The following is a 15012-nucleotide window of genomic DNA, read 5'->3' as shown; positions in this document are numbered from 1 at the left end:
GAGTCAATTTAAGCATCAGTACGTGAATCAAAGTAAATTAATGTAAACAAATACCCATTAAAATCAATCAGTTTTCAATTAGAGAGATTGAGACGCATCGTATCCGTCTCAATCCTCCATAACTGCTTATGTTACACCTCCGCATCTGCAGTGAAAGGTGGTGGAGCTAGAGCGGTGTTTGTCAAACCATGAGACATACCTATAATCGGTCTTCTCACAAAAACATCTGTAGCTTCCGAACCGTTTGACCTACACAATCGTATGACCACTCTCTGGAAAGGGGAGACCCTCACGAGTGAGGGTACTCGTCTGAAGTCCGAACTGTCTATGTGCCAACTTCTGTTTGTAGAATCCAAAAATCTTTAGGCTACAAACTAATGTGACCCCACTTGTCACAATGTTCTCCGTTTTGCCATACGTTCCCCACAAGTGTCACGGGACTAATCTGAAGGTAACCGGTACTGATTAAAATGATCAATTATTTTTAACCAGGGACCTCTCGCACCCTAAGGCATAATCATACACCTATAGCAACGATCTGTTTGGTCAAAGAATTTTCGCTTTCCACAAAAATGACAGTCAGGATATGAATCGATGTCTCCATGTTGCTAATGAGCTGCTAGTGGTGAGCATAGCTGCCTTCCAAGCAGTTGACCAGGGTTCAATTCCCGAGCCAATGCAGAGCATGAGGTATTCACTAGTTTTAGGGGCTGGATGTCATTTCAACTTCATACAGCAATATTATAAACAATATTTTTGGTTATTAAAAATGTTTTTCTAAGTAGTTTCGATGGTACAATGATTCTCTTTACTATACATTGCTTGTTATGTCACAAACTGAAATCAGGCGGACATTAAAACATTTTAGAAACCAGAAATTAGGTGAGCTAAATTCGACATATTGCACCATTAAAAAAAGGTTTCATTCATGGTTCACCTAAAAATGTGTTACGTAACCCTCAACTCACTTGAATTCTGCAGGATGAGAGTTTTCCGTTGGACTGAACCTGTCCTCTTCCATCTCCTCTTCAGTTTCTCCAGCAGCCAATCCATTCTCAACCATTACTGCCTCATCCTTTTCCTCCTCATCACTCTCTTCCTCCTCTAGGGAGGGGTCCTGTCCTGGCGGTGCCTCTGCCTCAACTTCATGGCCACCAAGACTAGCCTGCGACTGGCCATGCCCTGCAGTGTCATGGTGGCCACTACGCAGGGCAGCAGCGTCTGGACAGTTGGGGGTAAAGCAGTAAAAGTCTGCAGGAGCCGGGGGGGCCTGCAGGAAGTTGGGACTCGGGGCCAGAGCAGGGCGCAGCAGGGGGGGGACCCTGGCTTCCGGGTCAGGCGGCTCACCCATCGAATTCCCTCGAAAGGGCTGCGGGTTGGCTTCAAGGCTGGCGGAGGAGGGCCTTCTGGGGAGGGAACTCTGCTGGGTTTTCTCCCCCTCCTCTTCCTCTCCAGCTGGTCGCCCCCAGGTCTTACCCCCATCCAGAGCACCGTTGAGCCGGTCCATGACGTCACGTAGGGGCTGGCCAACGCTGTCCATTGAGGTGTCGGTCATCTCCGGCAGCCGCAGGAGGCCCTCTGACTCCTCCTCCTCCCCCCTCCTGCTGCTCCTCCTCCTCCTCCTCCTCACCGTCTCGGCCCCTGAGCCCTGCAGCAACCCCACAGAGGGGCTCCAGGTGTCTCCTTCTGGTCCCTCACATCCAGCCGGGGCTCTCTCGTCTGCCTCCGCCTGCTCGAAGGCCACTGTGTTCTGGTCACCGCTCACCGTGGAGCTTTTCACGCTACAGCGCTTCTTGGATGGCTTCCTTCGTCTGGCCATCCTGGTGGAAAAAGAAACAACCACGTCATAATGAGTAGTTCATGTGTACTCTTCCTGGGCCCATTGGATAAATTAATCACATTTCCCAAGCCATAGAGCTACAAGGCTTGCTGACCTGTATGTGTGTGCTAATAAATCAAATATTTGTCACATGCGCCGAATACAACAGGTGTAGACCTAACAGTGAAATTTGGGATGCACCGATATGACATTTTTGGCCGATACTGATATTTTCCTTGCCAAAAGAAAACCGATACCAATAACAGATATGAAACATTTTTGCAGCCTTTTAAGCACTCTAGCACAGTAAAAAAGTTATCTTACACACACAGCAGTCTAAGGCACTGCATCTCAGGGCAAAAAGCGGTCACTACAGTCCCTGGTTCGAATCCAGGCTGTATCACATCCGGCCGTGGTTGGGAGTCACGTAGGGCGGTGGACAATTGGCCCAGCATCGTCCGGGTTTGGCCAGGGTAGGCCGTCATTGTAAATAAGAATTTGTTCTTAACTGACTTGCCTAGTTAAATAAAAGGTCTCACACACACACACCAAAAACGTATTTTGTTGGCATTGACGTATGTCCCCCGTTTACATCGTGTCCAGCTGTGTATGTAACATTTCACGTAAACCCTGTTTCTTGTCTGCATCAAAGTAGCTGTCCTTGTACCTAGATCCAAGCATGGTGGCGACACAGTAGAGGCTCAGAGAGAATGCCACCGAATCGCTTGTTCACAGCCTCGAGTACTTTTGTAAGTTAACCCCACGGTTGGTGTCGGCAGTTTTGTTGAGCAGGAGTTTCAATGCCATGACAGAGGGTATCACGTCTGCTGCAGACGTAGTTGATCAGCTTATTTCTCCAGTCAGTTGTTGGCGCTAGGAGTACAGTGAGGGAAAAAATTGGATCCCATGCTGATTTTGTACGTTTGCCCACTGACAAAGAAATGATCAGTCTATAATTTTAATGGTAGGGTTATTTGAACAGTGAGAGACAGAATAACAACAAAAATATCCAGAAAAATGCATGTCAAAAATGTTGATAAATTGATTTGCATTTTAATGAGGGAAATAAGTATTTGACCCCCTCTCAATCAGAAACATTTCTGGCTCCCAGGTGTCTTTTATACAGGTAACGAGCTGAGATTAGGAGCACACTCTTAAAGGGAGTGCTCCTAATCTCAGTTTGTTACCTGTATAAAAGACACTTGTCCACAGAAGCAATCAATCAATCAGATTCCAAACTCTCCACCATGGCCAAGACTAAAGAGCTCTCCAAGGATGTCAGGGACAAGACCTACACAAGGCTGGAATGGGCTACAAGACCATCGCCAAGCAGCTTGGTGAGAAGGTGACAACAGTTGGTGTGATTATTCGCAAATGGAAGAAACACAAAAGAACTGTCAATCTCCCTCGGCCTGGGGCTCCATGCAAGATCTCACCTCGTGGAGTTGCAATGATCATGAGAACGGTGAGGAATCAGCCCAGAACTACACGGGAGGATCTTGTCAATGATCAAGGCAGCTGGGACCATAGTCACCAAGAAAACAATTGGTAACACACTACGCCGTGAAGGACTGAAATTCTGCAGCGCCCGCAAGGTCCCCCTGCTCAAGAAAGCACAAATACATGCCGTCTGAAGTTTGCCAATGAACATCTGAATGACTCAGAGGACAACTGGTGAAAGTGTTGTGGTCAGATGAGACCAAAATGGAGCTCTTTGGCATCAACTCAACTCGCTGTGTTTGGAGGAGGAATGCTGCCTATGACCCCAAGAACACCATCTCCACCGTCAAACATGGAGGTGGAAACATTATGCTTTGGGGGTGTTTTTCTGCTAAGGGGACAGGACAACTTCACCGCATCAAAGGGACGATGGACGGGGCCATGTACCGTCAAATCTTGGGTGAGAACCTCCTTCCCTCAGCCAGGACATTGAAAATGGGTCGTGGATGGGTATTCCAGCATGACAATGACCCAAAACACACGGCCAAGGCAACAAAGGAGTGGCTCAAGAAGAAGCACATTAAGGTCCTGGAGTGGCCTAGCCAGTCTCCAGAACTTAATCCCATAGAAAATCTGTGGAGGGTGCTGAAGGTTCGAGTTGCCAAACGTCAGCCTCGAAACCTTAATGACTTGGGGAAGATCTGCAAAGAGGAGTGGGACAAAATCCCTCCTGAGATGTGTGCAAACCTGGTGGCCAACTACAAGAAACGTCTGACCTCTGATTGCCAACAAGGGTTTTGCCACCAAGTACTAAGTCATGTTTTGCAGAGGGGTCAAATACTTATTTCCCTCATTAAAATGCAAATCATTTTATAAAATTTTTGACAAGCGGTTTTCTGGATTTTTTTGTTGTTATTCTGTCTCTCACTGTTCAAATAAACCTACCATTAAAATTATAGACCGATCATTTCTTTGTCAGTGGGCAAACGTACAAAATCAGCAGGGGATCAAATACTTTTTTCCCCTCACTATATATGTTCATGTTTCCAAGTTTCAAACATGCTCTCAAATGCCATTGAAATGGCAGCAGCGGTATGAGAACCAGCACATTCTTAAGCATGCAATACGGCTTTTCTCAGTACGAAATCCTCGTCGACCCACTGTGCTGTCAGACTCAGCATGCTCATGGGGCTGACATCGTTGGTCCAAATGTCAGTCGTGAAGATAATAGCAGGGACGCCCATAGCAAGTAGCTCATGGATGCGTTTCAACAATACTGTAGAACTCCGGTAGGGCAACATCTGAAAAATAGCACCTACTTGGTAGTCTGTACCGGTGCTCGACCAGTCGACGAAAGCCAACATCATCCACGACAGAGAACGGTTGATTGTCAAGGGCAATGAATTCCATTATCTTGGCGTTAATGGATTTCACCTTTGAGTTGTCTTGCAGAAATGTTCTTACTCTTTCAAATGACTGCTCGACTTGAACTTGTTTAGTTGTTGGAAGTGTGTGCTTAGTATTTTTCTGCTTTTGTTCTGTGTAGCGCTGTGCTTTTCATGGCGTCATTACGTCATCTACCTACGTTGTATAGGTATACACGTCAGCTTTGACATCGGTTTTGTACATCGGCGTTAAACTAGATATCGGGTCGATGCTGAGGTTGCCATTTTTAGCTAATATCTTCCGATATGCTCAACGATATATCGTGCATCCCTAAGTGAAATGCTTACTTACAAGCCCTTAACCAACAATGCAGTTAAGAAAAATAAGTGTTAAGAAAGTATATACTAAAATAAACTGAAGTAAAAAGAAAATGGAAAAATAAAAAATAATTAAACAGCAACAGTAACGAGGCTATATACAGGGGGTACCGGTACAGAGTCAATGTGCGGGGGCACAGGTTGTTCGAGGTAATATGTAGGTAAAGTGACTATGCATAGCTAATAAACAGAAAGTAGCAGCAGCATACAAATGGGGGGGACAACAACAATGCAAATAGCCCGGATTTCCATTTGATTAGCTGTTTAGGAGTCTTATGGCTTAGAGGTAGAAGCCTTTTGGACCTAGACTTGGCGCTCTGGTACCGCTTGCCATGCGGTACCTGACAGAACAGTCTATGACTAGGGTGGCTGGAGTCTTTGGCAATTTTTAGGGCCTTCCTCTGACACCGCCTGGTATAGAGGTCCTGGATGACAGGAAGCTTGGCCCGAATGATGCACTGTGCGTATGCATTACCCTCTGCAGTGCCTTCCGGTCAGAGGCTGAGCAGTTGCTATACCAGGCAGTGATGCAACCAGTCAGGATGCTCTCGATGGTGCAGCTGTAGAACTTTTAAGGATCTGAAGACCCATGCCACATCTTTCAGTCTCCTGAGGAGGAATAGGCGTTGTCGTGCCCTCTTCACGACTGTCTTGGTGTGTTTGGACCATGATAGTTCATTGGTGATGTGGACACCAAGGAACTTGAAGCTCTCAACCTGCTCCACTACAGCCCTGTCGCTGAGAATGGGGGCGTGCTCAGTTCTCCTTTTCCTGTAGTCCACAATCATCTCCCTTGTATTGATCACGTTGAGGGAGAGGTTGTTATCCTGGCTCCACACTGCCAGGTCTATGACCTCCCTATAGGCTGTCTCATCGTTGTCGGTGATCAGGCCTACCACTGTTATGTCAGCGATGGTGTTGGGAGTCGTGCTTGGCAATGCGATCATGGGTGAACAGGGAGTACAGGACGACACTGAGCAAGCACCCCTGATGGGCCTCTGCATTGAGGATCAGCGTGTTGTTACCTACCCTTATCACCTGGGGGTGGCCCGTTAGGAAGTCCAGGATGCAGTTGCAGAGGGAGGTGTTTAGTCCCAGGGTCCTTTGCTTAGTGATGAGCTTTGAGGGCACTATGGTGTTGAGCGCTGAGCTGTAGTCAATCAATAAATAGCATTCTCACATAGGTGTTCCTTTTGTCCAGGTGGGAAAGGGCAGTGTGGAGTGCAATAGAGATGACATCATCTGTGGATCTGTTGGGGAGGTATGCAAATTGGAGTGGGTCTAGGATTTCTGGGATAATGGTGTTGATGTGAGCCATGACCATCCTTTCAAAGCACTTCATGGCTACAGACGTGAGTGCTACGGGTCGATAGTCATTTAAGTAGGTTACCTTGGTGTTCTTGGAAACAGGGACTATGGTGGTCTGCTTGAAACATGTTGGTAATACAGACTCGGTCAGGGACAGGTTGAAAATGTCAGTGAAGACAGTTGCCAGTTGGTCAGTGCATGCTTGTAGAACACGTCCTGGAAATATGTCTTGCCCTGCGGCCTTGTGAATGTTGACCTGTTTAAAGGTCTTACTCACATTGGCTACGGAGAGCGTGATCACACTGTTGTCCGGAACAGCTGATGCTCTCATGCATGCTTCAGTTTTGCTTGCCTCAAAGCTAGCGTAGAAGTAATTTAGCTCATATGGTAGGCTCATGTCACTGGGCAGCTCGCGGCTGTGCTTCCCTTTGTGGTCCGTGATAGTTTGCAAGCCCTGCCACATCCGACGAGCGAGGGAGCCGGTGTAGTACGATTCAGTCTTTGTCCTGTATTGATGCTTTGCCTGTTTGATGGTTCGTCGGAGGGCATAGTGGGATTTCTTATAAGCGCCTGAGTTAAAGTCCTGCTCCTTGAAAGTGGCAGCTCTACCCTTTAGCTCAGTGCATATGGTGCCTGTAATCCATGGCTTCTGGTTGGGGTATGTACGTGCGATGCACTTATTGATGAAGCCAGTGACTGATGTGGTGTACTCCTCAATGCCATCGGAAGAACCCCAGAACATATTCCAGTCTGTGCTAGCAAACCAGTCCTGTAGCTTAGCATCTGCATCATTTGACCACTTCTGTATTGAGCAAGTCACTGGTACTTCTTGTTTTAGTTTTTGCTTGTAAATAGGTATCAGGAGGATAGAATTATGGTCAGATTTGCTAAATGGAGGACGAGCTTTGTACGCGTCTCTGTGTGTGGAGTAAAGGTGGTCTAGAGTTTTTTTTTTCTTCCTCTGGTTGCACATGTAACATGCTGGTAGAAATTAGGTAAAACTGATTTTAGTTTCCCTGCATTAAAGTCCCTGGCCACTAGGAGCGCCACCTCTGGATTAGCATTTTCTTGTTTGCTTATGGCCTTATACAGCTTGTTGAGTGTGGTCTTAGTGCCAGCAACGGTTTATGGTGGTAAATAGACAGCTACGAAAAATATAGATGAAAACACTTGGTAAATAGTGTGGTCTACAGCTTATCATGACGTACTCTACCTCAGGCGAGCAAAACCTTGAGACTTCTTTAATATTAAGTACTTGGTACTTCGTGCACCAGCTGTTATTTACAAATAGACACTGACCACAACCCCTTGTCTTACCGGAGGCAGCTGTTCCATCTTGCCGATTCACCAAAAACACAGCTAGATGTATGTTATCTATGTCGTCGTTCAGCCACGACTAGGTGAAACATAAGTTATTACCGTTTTTAATGTCCCGTTGGTAGGATAGTCTTGATTGGAGCTCATCCATTTAATAGGACTGATGTTAGAGGCAGATTATCAACTCGCCGTCGGATCCTCACAAGGAAACCCGACCTAAGTCGCTGATATTTCCGTGTATTCTTCATGCGAATGACGGGGATTTGGGCCTTGTCGGGTGTCTGAGGGCTTTGTTGATCTGATAATCTCGATGTCTGTAAGCTAAAGTTAAGTGATAATGTGCCAATTGGATTCAACAACTCCAAGCTCTGTGTTGAGGCTGAGAAAAGTATGGGTAACAAATTGATAACCACCTAACTAGGCTAATTCCCATGTAGTTTTAGCCACAGAGGCTAATGTTAGGGGTGTGTGCTGTACCTGATAACCTCTAGCTCGTTGCTGGTGCTCTCCATGTCGTCCCTGGTGTCGTGGTGGCAGCTGGCTGTGTGGACGGGTGTAACATCGGCCGAGGTGTTGGTGTCCGAGTACTCATTGAAGGGGTTGTGTCTAAAGGTGGGGCTGCGGGGCGGTGGCGTTCCCCTCACTGTGATGACGGCAGCGGCTGCCCGGAGAATCACAGAATCACTGAAGACCGTCTGAGGGTCTGAGGCGTTTGAGCGAGGACAGCTGACTGGGTCGGTGAGGTCACCCTCTGTGGAGGGACACACAGACAGTCAAATGAATAGCAGAACAGTCACACATACAGTATGCCACAGGCTACTGAACACACTCTGGGTTTAAATGAATGAGAATAGATACTGGTGCTTTGGCTGGGACAGGGGTGAGAAGGACACACAAGCGTGAGAAGGACACACAGGCAGGAAGACAGACATAAGCTTGTCAAGTGGCAAAAGCCTTGGCTTAACCATCCTACCATAGCTTACTGTACAATATAGTTCATAAAGTATACATAAGGGCACAAGTGTTTATTAAATTGATTTAGGATGTTTCATTATCTGTTCAAATTAGGTGCCTAATTGATGTTGTTGAAGTCAATCAATGCAACATACTAGGACTTGCTTTGAGAAATAATACTTAAATTAAACTAGTTAACCTATGTCAAGTGAATGAATGCAGTGCTACACGCTTCAGTTGGTGACAAAAGCTATAAAGGCTGGGTTGAACCTAGACCAAATACATGCATTCCAATGTTTCCACAGAGAGAAAGAGAGACCATTCCACATATATGCCAGTAGACACCAGACAGAGTGAGTAGCATTTGCATCAGGCAATGCAGCTCTCATTAGTAATATTCCACATCAATGCTGCGTTAGCTTTAGGATCACATCTTCAAAGACAAACATGTTGCGTGGTTCATTAAAACATGATTGACAACATCTAACAATTCACCAGTGCATAGAAATTTCTGCTTAGAAAATAACTTACCTGGCCATAAATCGTATTAAATGTTGACAATAGTGCCACATCATAATTTATTGCATAAAGGTGAGCACAAAATCCCCTTAAAATTATATACTGCTCAAAAAAATAAAGGGAACACTTAAACAACACAATGTAACTCCAAGTCAATCACACTTCTGTGAAATCAAACTGTCCACTTAGGAAGCAACACTGATTGACAATAAATTTCACATGCTGTTGTGCAAATGGAATAGACAACAGGTGGGAAATTATAGGCAATTAGCAAGACACCCCCAATAAAGGAGTGGTTCTGCAGGTGGTAACCACAGACCACTTCTCAGTTCCTATGCTTCCTGGCTGATGTTTTGGTCACTTTTCAATGCTGGCGGTGCTTTCACTCTAGTGGTATGAGACGGAGTCTACAACCCACACAAGTGGCTCAGGTAGTGCAGCTCATCCAGGATGGCACATCAATGCGAGCTGTGGCAAGAAGGTTTGCTGTGTCTGTCAGTGTAGTGTCCAGCGCATGGAGGCGCTACCAGGAGACAGGCTAGTACATCAGGAGACCGTGGAGGAGGCCGTAGGAGGGCAACAACCCAGCAGCAGGACCGCTACCTCCGCCTTTGTGCAAGGAGGAGCAGGAGGAGCACTGCCAGAGCCCTGCAAAATGACCTCCAGCAGGCCACAAATGTGCATGTGTCTGCTCAAACGGTCAGAAACAGACTCCATGAGGGTGGTGTGAGGGCCCGACGTCCACAGGTGGGGGTTGTGCTTACAGCCCAACACCGTGCAGGACGTTTGGCATTTGCCAGAGAACACCAAGATTGGCAAATTCGCCACTGGCGCCCTGTGCTCCTCACAGATGAAAGCAGGTTCACACTGAGCACATGTGACAGATGTGACAGAGTCTGGAGAAGCCGTGGAGAACGTTCTGCTGCCTGCAACATCCTCCAGCATGACCGGTTTGGCGGTGGGTCAGTCATGGTGTGGGGTGGCATTTCTTTGGGGGGCCGCACAGCCCTCCATGTGCTCGCCAGAGGTAGCCTGACTGCCATTAGGTACCGAGATGAGATCCTCAGACCCCTTGTGAGACCATATGCTGGTGCGGTTGGCCCTGGGTTCCTCCTAATGCAAGACAATGCTAGACCTCATGTGGCTGGAGTGTGTCAGCAGTTCCTGCAAGAGGAAGGCATTGATGCTATGGACTGGCCCGCCCGTTCCCCAGACCCCAATCCAATTGAGCACATCATGTCTCGCATGTCTTGCACCACAGACTGTCCAGGAGTTGGCGGATGCTTTAGTCCAGGTCTGGAAGGAGATCCCTCAGGAGACCATCCGCCACCTCATCAGGAGCATGCCCAGGCGTTGTAGGGAGGTCATACAGGCACGTGGAGGCCACACACACTACTGAGCCTCATTTTGACTTGATTTTAAGGACATTACATCAAAGTTGGATCAGCCTGTAGTGTGGTTTTCCACTTTAATTTTGAGTGTGACTCCAAATCCAGACCTCCATGGGTTGATAAATTGGATTTCCATTGATTATTTTTGTGTGATTTTGTTGTCAGCACATTCAACTATGTAAAGTAAAAAGTATTTAATAAGATTATTTCATTCATTCAGATCTAGGATGTGTTAGTGTTCCCTTTATTTTTTTGAGCAGTGTAATATATATATATATATATATATATATATATATATATAAATAAAATGTTTACATCTAGGCATCATTATGCAATTCATCCTGTCGTACTCTACAAATGTAATGATATTGAGGAGTGATGCTTGATTCAGTGGTGTCTTCAAAGACAAGTGTAAAAGCATTACCAATCCATTTGGCCTACTTCCCAAGAAACTAGCAGTACATTAATCAAAAGCCCTTTGATTCCTTTCTCTACCATTCCCTCTTAGCATTAGCTAGCTGCTTGTTCTTTATCAGTATTGATATTGCAATTAAGATACTTCAATTAAACCACTGGCACACACACACACACACACACACACACACACACACACACACACACACACACACACGGAGGACCAGCATGCATTCAGCACATACAGTGGGATGGAGGACATGCATGATGCTGTGAGACGGGGAAGGGGGTGGCAGGAGAGGTGAGGACGGAGACAGAGAGAGGATAGGGGAGGGGTAACCATGTCCCACCTTCCCAGTCTGCACTTGGCTGCAACACGGGGAAGATGTCACCGAAATCATAATCTAAAAAAGGAGGGATAAGACTCAACATTAGAACAGGAAGGCCCGAGAGAGAAGAGACAATGGCACAAACTGAAAACATGACATATGAGAGAAATATGATACACATGTTGATAACAGACACAGGTATGGCAAGGCAGACAGAAAACTACAATAAAAAAATGAAGACTCAATGGTTTGTGGAAAGTGATGAGAGATACTGTATGAAAACATTCACACCATACTGTGTTTGGTGCTCAATGAAAATCACTTCAATGTGAGCACTAGACTATTATTTCTACGTAATAACCCATGAGCCACAATGGGTTTACCTGATCGATCCAACTTCAGCATCAACACCCCATTACTTGACACACCGGCCTATGAATTAGGCTAATGCACCGCATAAGACGGAGAGTGGGTGGAGACTGAAACCGAGGTGGAGAAAGAGAAAGCAAGAAAGAAAAAGAAAGGTGGAGGCCCTGACCTTCGCTGGACGGGGCGATGGCGCTGTCATCCCATTCCAGGTTGGTGGAGGTGAAAGAGTGCAGAGACAGGCTGTCCGAGCTTGGGAGACGCTCCTCAAAGTCCAGAAGGTTCTGAGGCTTGTAGTACTCCGGCATGTAGGGGGCCACGTCCAAGTAGGGGACATCCTAACACCCAGAAAACAAAACAATGGAGGTTTGAGAGTGTTGTTGATATTACATTATACATGTCTCTTTTTTGACTGAATTATTTATTGGTTTTACACACCAACCATGTACTCTGTTTACATTATTTGGTTAAGCCTAGTTGTACCTTCTTTTGTTACAATAAAGCCTGAACATTGAACTGTTGGACTTTTGTAAATTAGGGGTATTGATGTGAATTCTAATGGTTTCAAACAACTGTCTAATACTGACCAACTCCAGATCAAAACGAATGAACTCCAGTCCCGACACCAACGTGAGGAAGAGCGTGAGGTGATCATGGCTGCATACCAATGCATTTCTGGGGGAGAGATTCAAAGCAAATGGTGTATTTAAAATAAGGAGACTAGCTACACGCATTAGTCAAAAGGCATAATATGATGCTCTTTAGGTCAGAAGACTCACTTGAAGTAATACTTCTGCAGCAATCCTTGGTTCTCTTGGAAGAGACGGAGGTAGCTTTCTAAGGAGCTCTCACTCAGTGCTAGGTATAACCAGGCACGACCTGCACAGAAAAACAGAAAAAGAATTGCTCAGTACGAGGGACATGGGCATAAATAGATAATTTTTACAAGCACCCTCTATTCTTTCTTTCCTGCCTGAACTTGCAAATAAGTCAAACAAGTAGGCCTACAAAGAAACCTCTCTGTAAAAAGAGAAACAAATATGTGCAAACCACAGTGGTAATTACTGTAATCCTGACCTCAAATAACAGCAGTCTTGTGCTACATTTCTGGCATGTGACACAAGAGGAACTTACATTTGCCAAACCACTAACAATGTCATTCACATTATGACAGTAAATGGAAGAGAATGAATTTACTAACAGTAATGGCATGCATGTGTGTATTAGTGTTTACTGCTATGAAATGTTTGTCTCTTAAGTTGCCCACAAGACTGATGTGAATGTGTGCGTAAGATGTGGTGAAAATTGTTGTGTTCTTACTTCGCCCAAGGTTGGTTGCTATGTGCTGGAGCTCGTCTATCTGCTGGACCGCTTCCCTGCGGGTGAAGTGTAGAACCAGGACCCAATAACCTGAGGATATATCCTGCAGCCTGCAATGCACAAAACAGGAGAGTTGAAGAACATAGTTCAAAATGTACAATCACAGACAATGTCAGAGTTAGGATGTACTGAGAAGATTTGTCTCTCTCTGTCTTCTTACCCATAGAGCAGAGCATGGTCGAGGTGCTCACACAGCCGCTGTAGGACCCTGTCGTGATTCCGGATGGCTGGAGTTTCATCCTCACAGGCAGCAAAGTAACTCTGCAACTGCAGTCAGGGCACAAAACAGGTGGAAGTGATGTGAGTAGGCCCACAGCCAAACGAGAAATATGGTGATTTCTTCCCCAGTCATGAGACCCTGAGCAGAGTACCACATGCATCAAATATTGACAGCTGACAGTATAGGCTTTGATGGGAGTATGGAGCCTGAAATTGGTTAAATGCTACAGTATATCTGATCCCCTAAACGGTATTACCATGACTAACTTAAATCAGACATTTGTTTGTCACCTCAGAAAAGACCAGAAACAGCACTGACTGAATATACAGGAATGTAGAAATGTAATAAATTCCAGTCCCCTGATGGTAATGTGACCACAAGACATACTGGGGACAGGAATGAACCAAATATAGGGAGGAGATGATTTGAATATCATATCAGGCAAGGCCTATAAAGCAGTGGCCGTCTGGCACAGTGCAAATACTTTGGAAGGATGGGACTCAATGTTACCACACTGCACAGGTTTATGCAAAGGATGAATGTCAACATTCAAACAGGGTTCAGCCTAATTTATGAAGACACCCAGAAGTCAAATACTGAATGTCAATGTTTTCACAGTACTCATGTTTATCTTAAGTATATTGAAATGTGTTTAGAAAATTAGCAACAATATGTTGTCCTTCAAATAGACCTAGCTAGCTACCTAAGGGTTGCTGAATCGACCATGACAAAGAATTTTAGAAGCAACAGTTTATTACATGACAGTATCGATATGCGCAGTCAGGCAGCAGCAGAGTTAGTGGTGCTGTGCTTTGTTTTCACCAGCCATTGAATGTCTCGACTAACCAATACAATACTAGTGACGTTAGCCAGTAAACAAAACACCCATGTTGATATACTTAATCCATATTTGTTAGCTAACTAAACAAGCTTCAAGGACCTTATATTCATCAACTGTTTTTCTTTCATGAACCAGGCCTACTTATCCTAGCATGCGTTTATTTTTACGCCTACTACGTAACTTAGGGTATTACTCATGTTTACTGTCTTCAAATAAGTTAGTTAGCTAATCATGCTAGCATGATGAATGTGTTCATACGACACTTAATATCAGTCTTACCTTCTTGACAGACAAAGAAATGTTTTCCAATATTCTGTCCTTGACTTTGAGTTGATCCATCACTGGTCTCCTTAGCTGCCTGCAGCTGTCAGCTGATTCCCAGAAGTCTCGATGTGGTCTGTTGATGTTCTCAAAGCTAGACAACTAATAGCTGAGCTAGCTAGCCATATATATTTAACGCTGGTACAGTAATTGGCTAGCATACAACATAAAACATCAAGCAACCAGTTGGCTAGGTAACGATAACGTTACCGTATTTAAACTGGGACACAAGACAATGGCAAGTGCTAGCTACTAACGTTGACTAGTTTCCTAGCTGACGTTAGCTAGCTACGGTGTCATTACTAGCCTCGGAAACGATTCGAAAGACAATTCAACTAAACTGGCTAACACGTTAGCTTGCTAGCTATCTAGCCAACGCGTTACCCTTAACGCTAGAGAATGAATCTCCCGCTGTCATAGGTTGCTTACACTTTCGGTGTAGCTAGCTACCCAGTATTTTAATATCCGAATTGTCCTTTAAACGTACTTTTACTGTAGATAAACTAATCATTGTAAAATTGCGAGAGCAAGTTCAGGCTTAATGTTTATTCCAGTGGAGGAATAAGTTCTTGACAATGATAAGCTCAGCAGCTAGCCATTTCAAGTTCTACGTCACTAACCGCCTGTAAA

The 15012-nt window shown here is 45.3% G+C and overlaps 1 protein-coding gene across 3 annotated transcripts in view; it reads right to left on the bottom strand.

Moving 5' to 3' along the window:
- The window catches only part of plekhm2 (pleckstrin homology domain containing, family M (with RUN domain) member 2), a 28124-nt gene extending 13264 nt beyond the window's left edge, over positions 1 to 14860 (bottom strand). For 2 of the 3 annotated variants that reach the window (XM_014135369.2, XM_014135370.2), the window contains exons 1-9: positions 14341 to 14860; positions 13161 to 13267; positions 12941 to 13050; positions 12400 to 12499; positions 12208 to 12295; positions 11793 to 11958; positions 11276 to 11329; positions 8125 to 8398; positions 969 to 1820 (exon numbers count right to left, since the gene is read on the bottom strand). In XM_014135369.2, coding sequence (XP_013990844.1) covers positions 969 to 1820; positions 8125 to 8398; positions 11276 to 11329; positions 11793 to 11958; positions 12208 to 12295; positions 12400 to 12499; positions 12941 to 13050; positions 13161 to 13267; positions 14341 to 14400 — 1811 coding nt within the window. In that variant the 5' untranslated portion in view covers positions 14401 to 14860. The remainder of the gene's footprint in view (positions 1 to 968; positions 1821 to 8124; positions 8399 to 11275; positions 11330 to 11792; positions 11959 to 12207; positions 12296 to 12399; positions 12500 to 12940; positions 13051 to 13160; positions 13268 to 14340) is intronic. The other variant, XM_014135371.2, reaches the window with a different exon arrangement.
- Between the last annotated feature and the right edge of the window lie 152 nt (positions 14861 to 15012).

The sequence above is a fragment of the Salmo salar genome, chromosome ssa13 (assembly GCF_905237065.1).
Source record: "Salmo salar chromosome ssa13, Ssal_v3.1, whole genome shotgun sequence".
NCBI lineage: Eukaryota > Metazoa > Chordata > Actinopteri > Salmoniformes > Salmonidae > Salmo > Salmo salar.
This window is presented reverse-complemented; position numbering and strand designations above follow the sequence as displayed.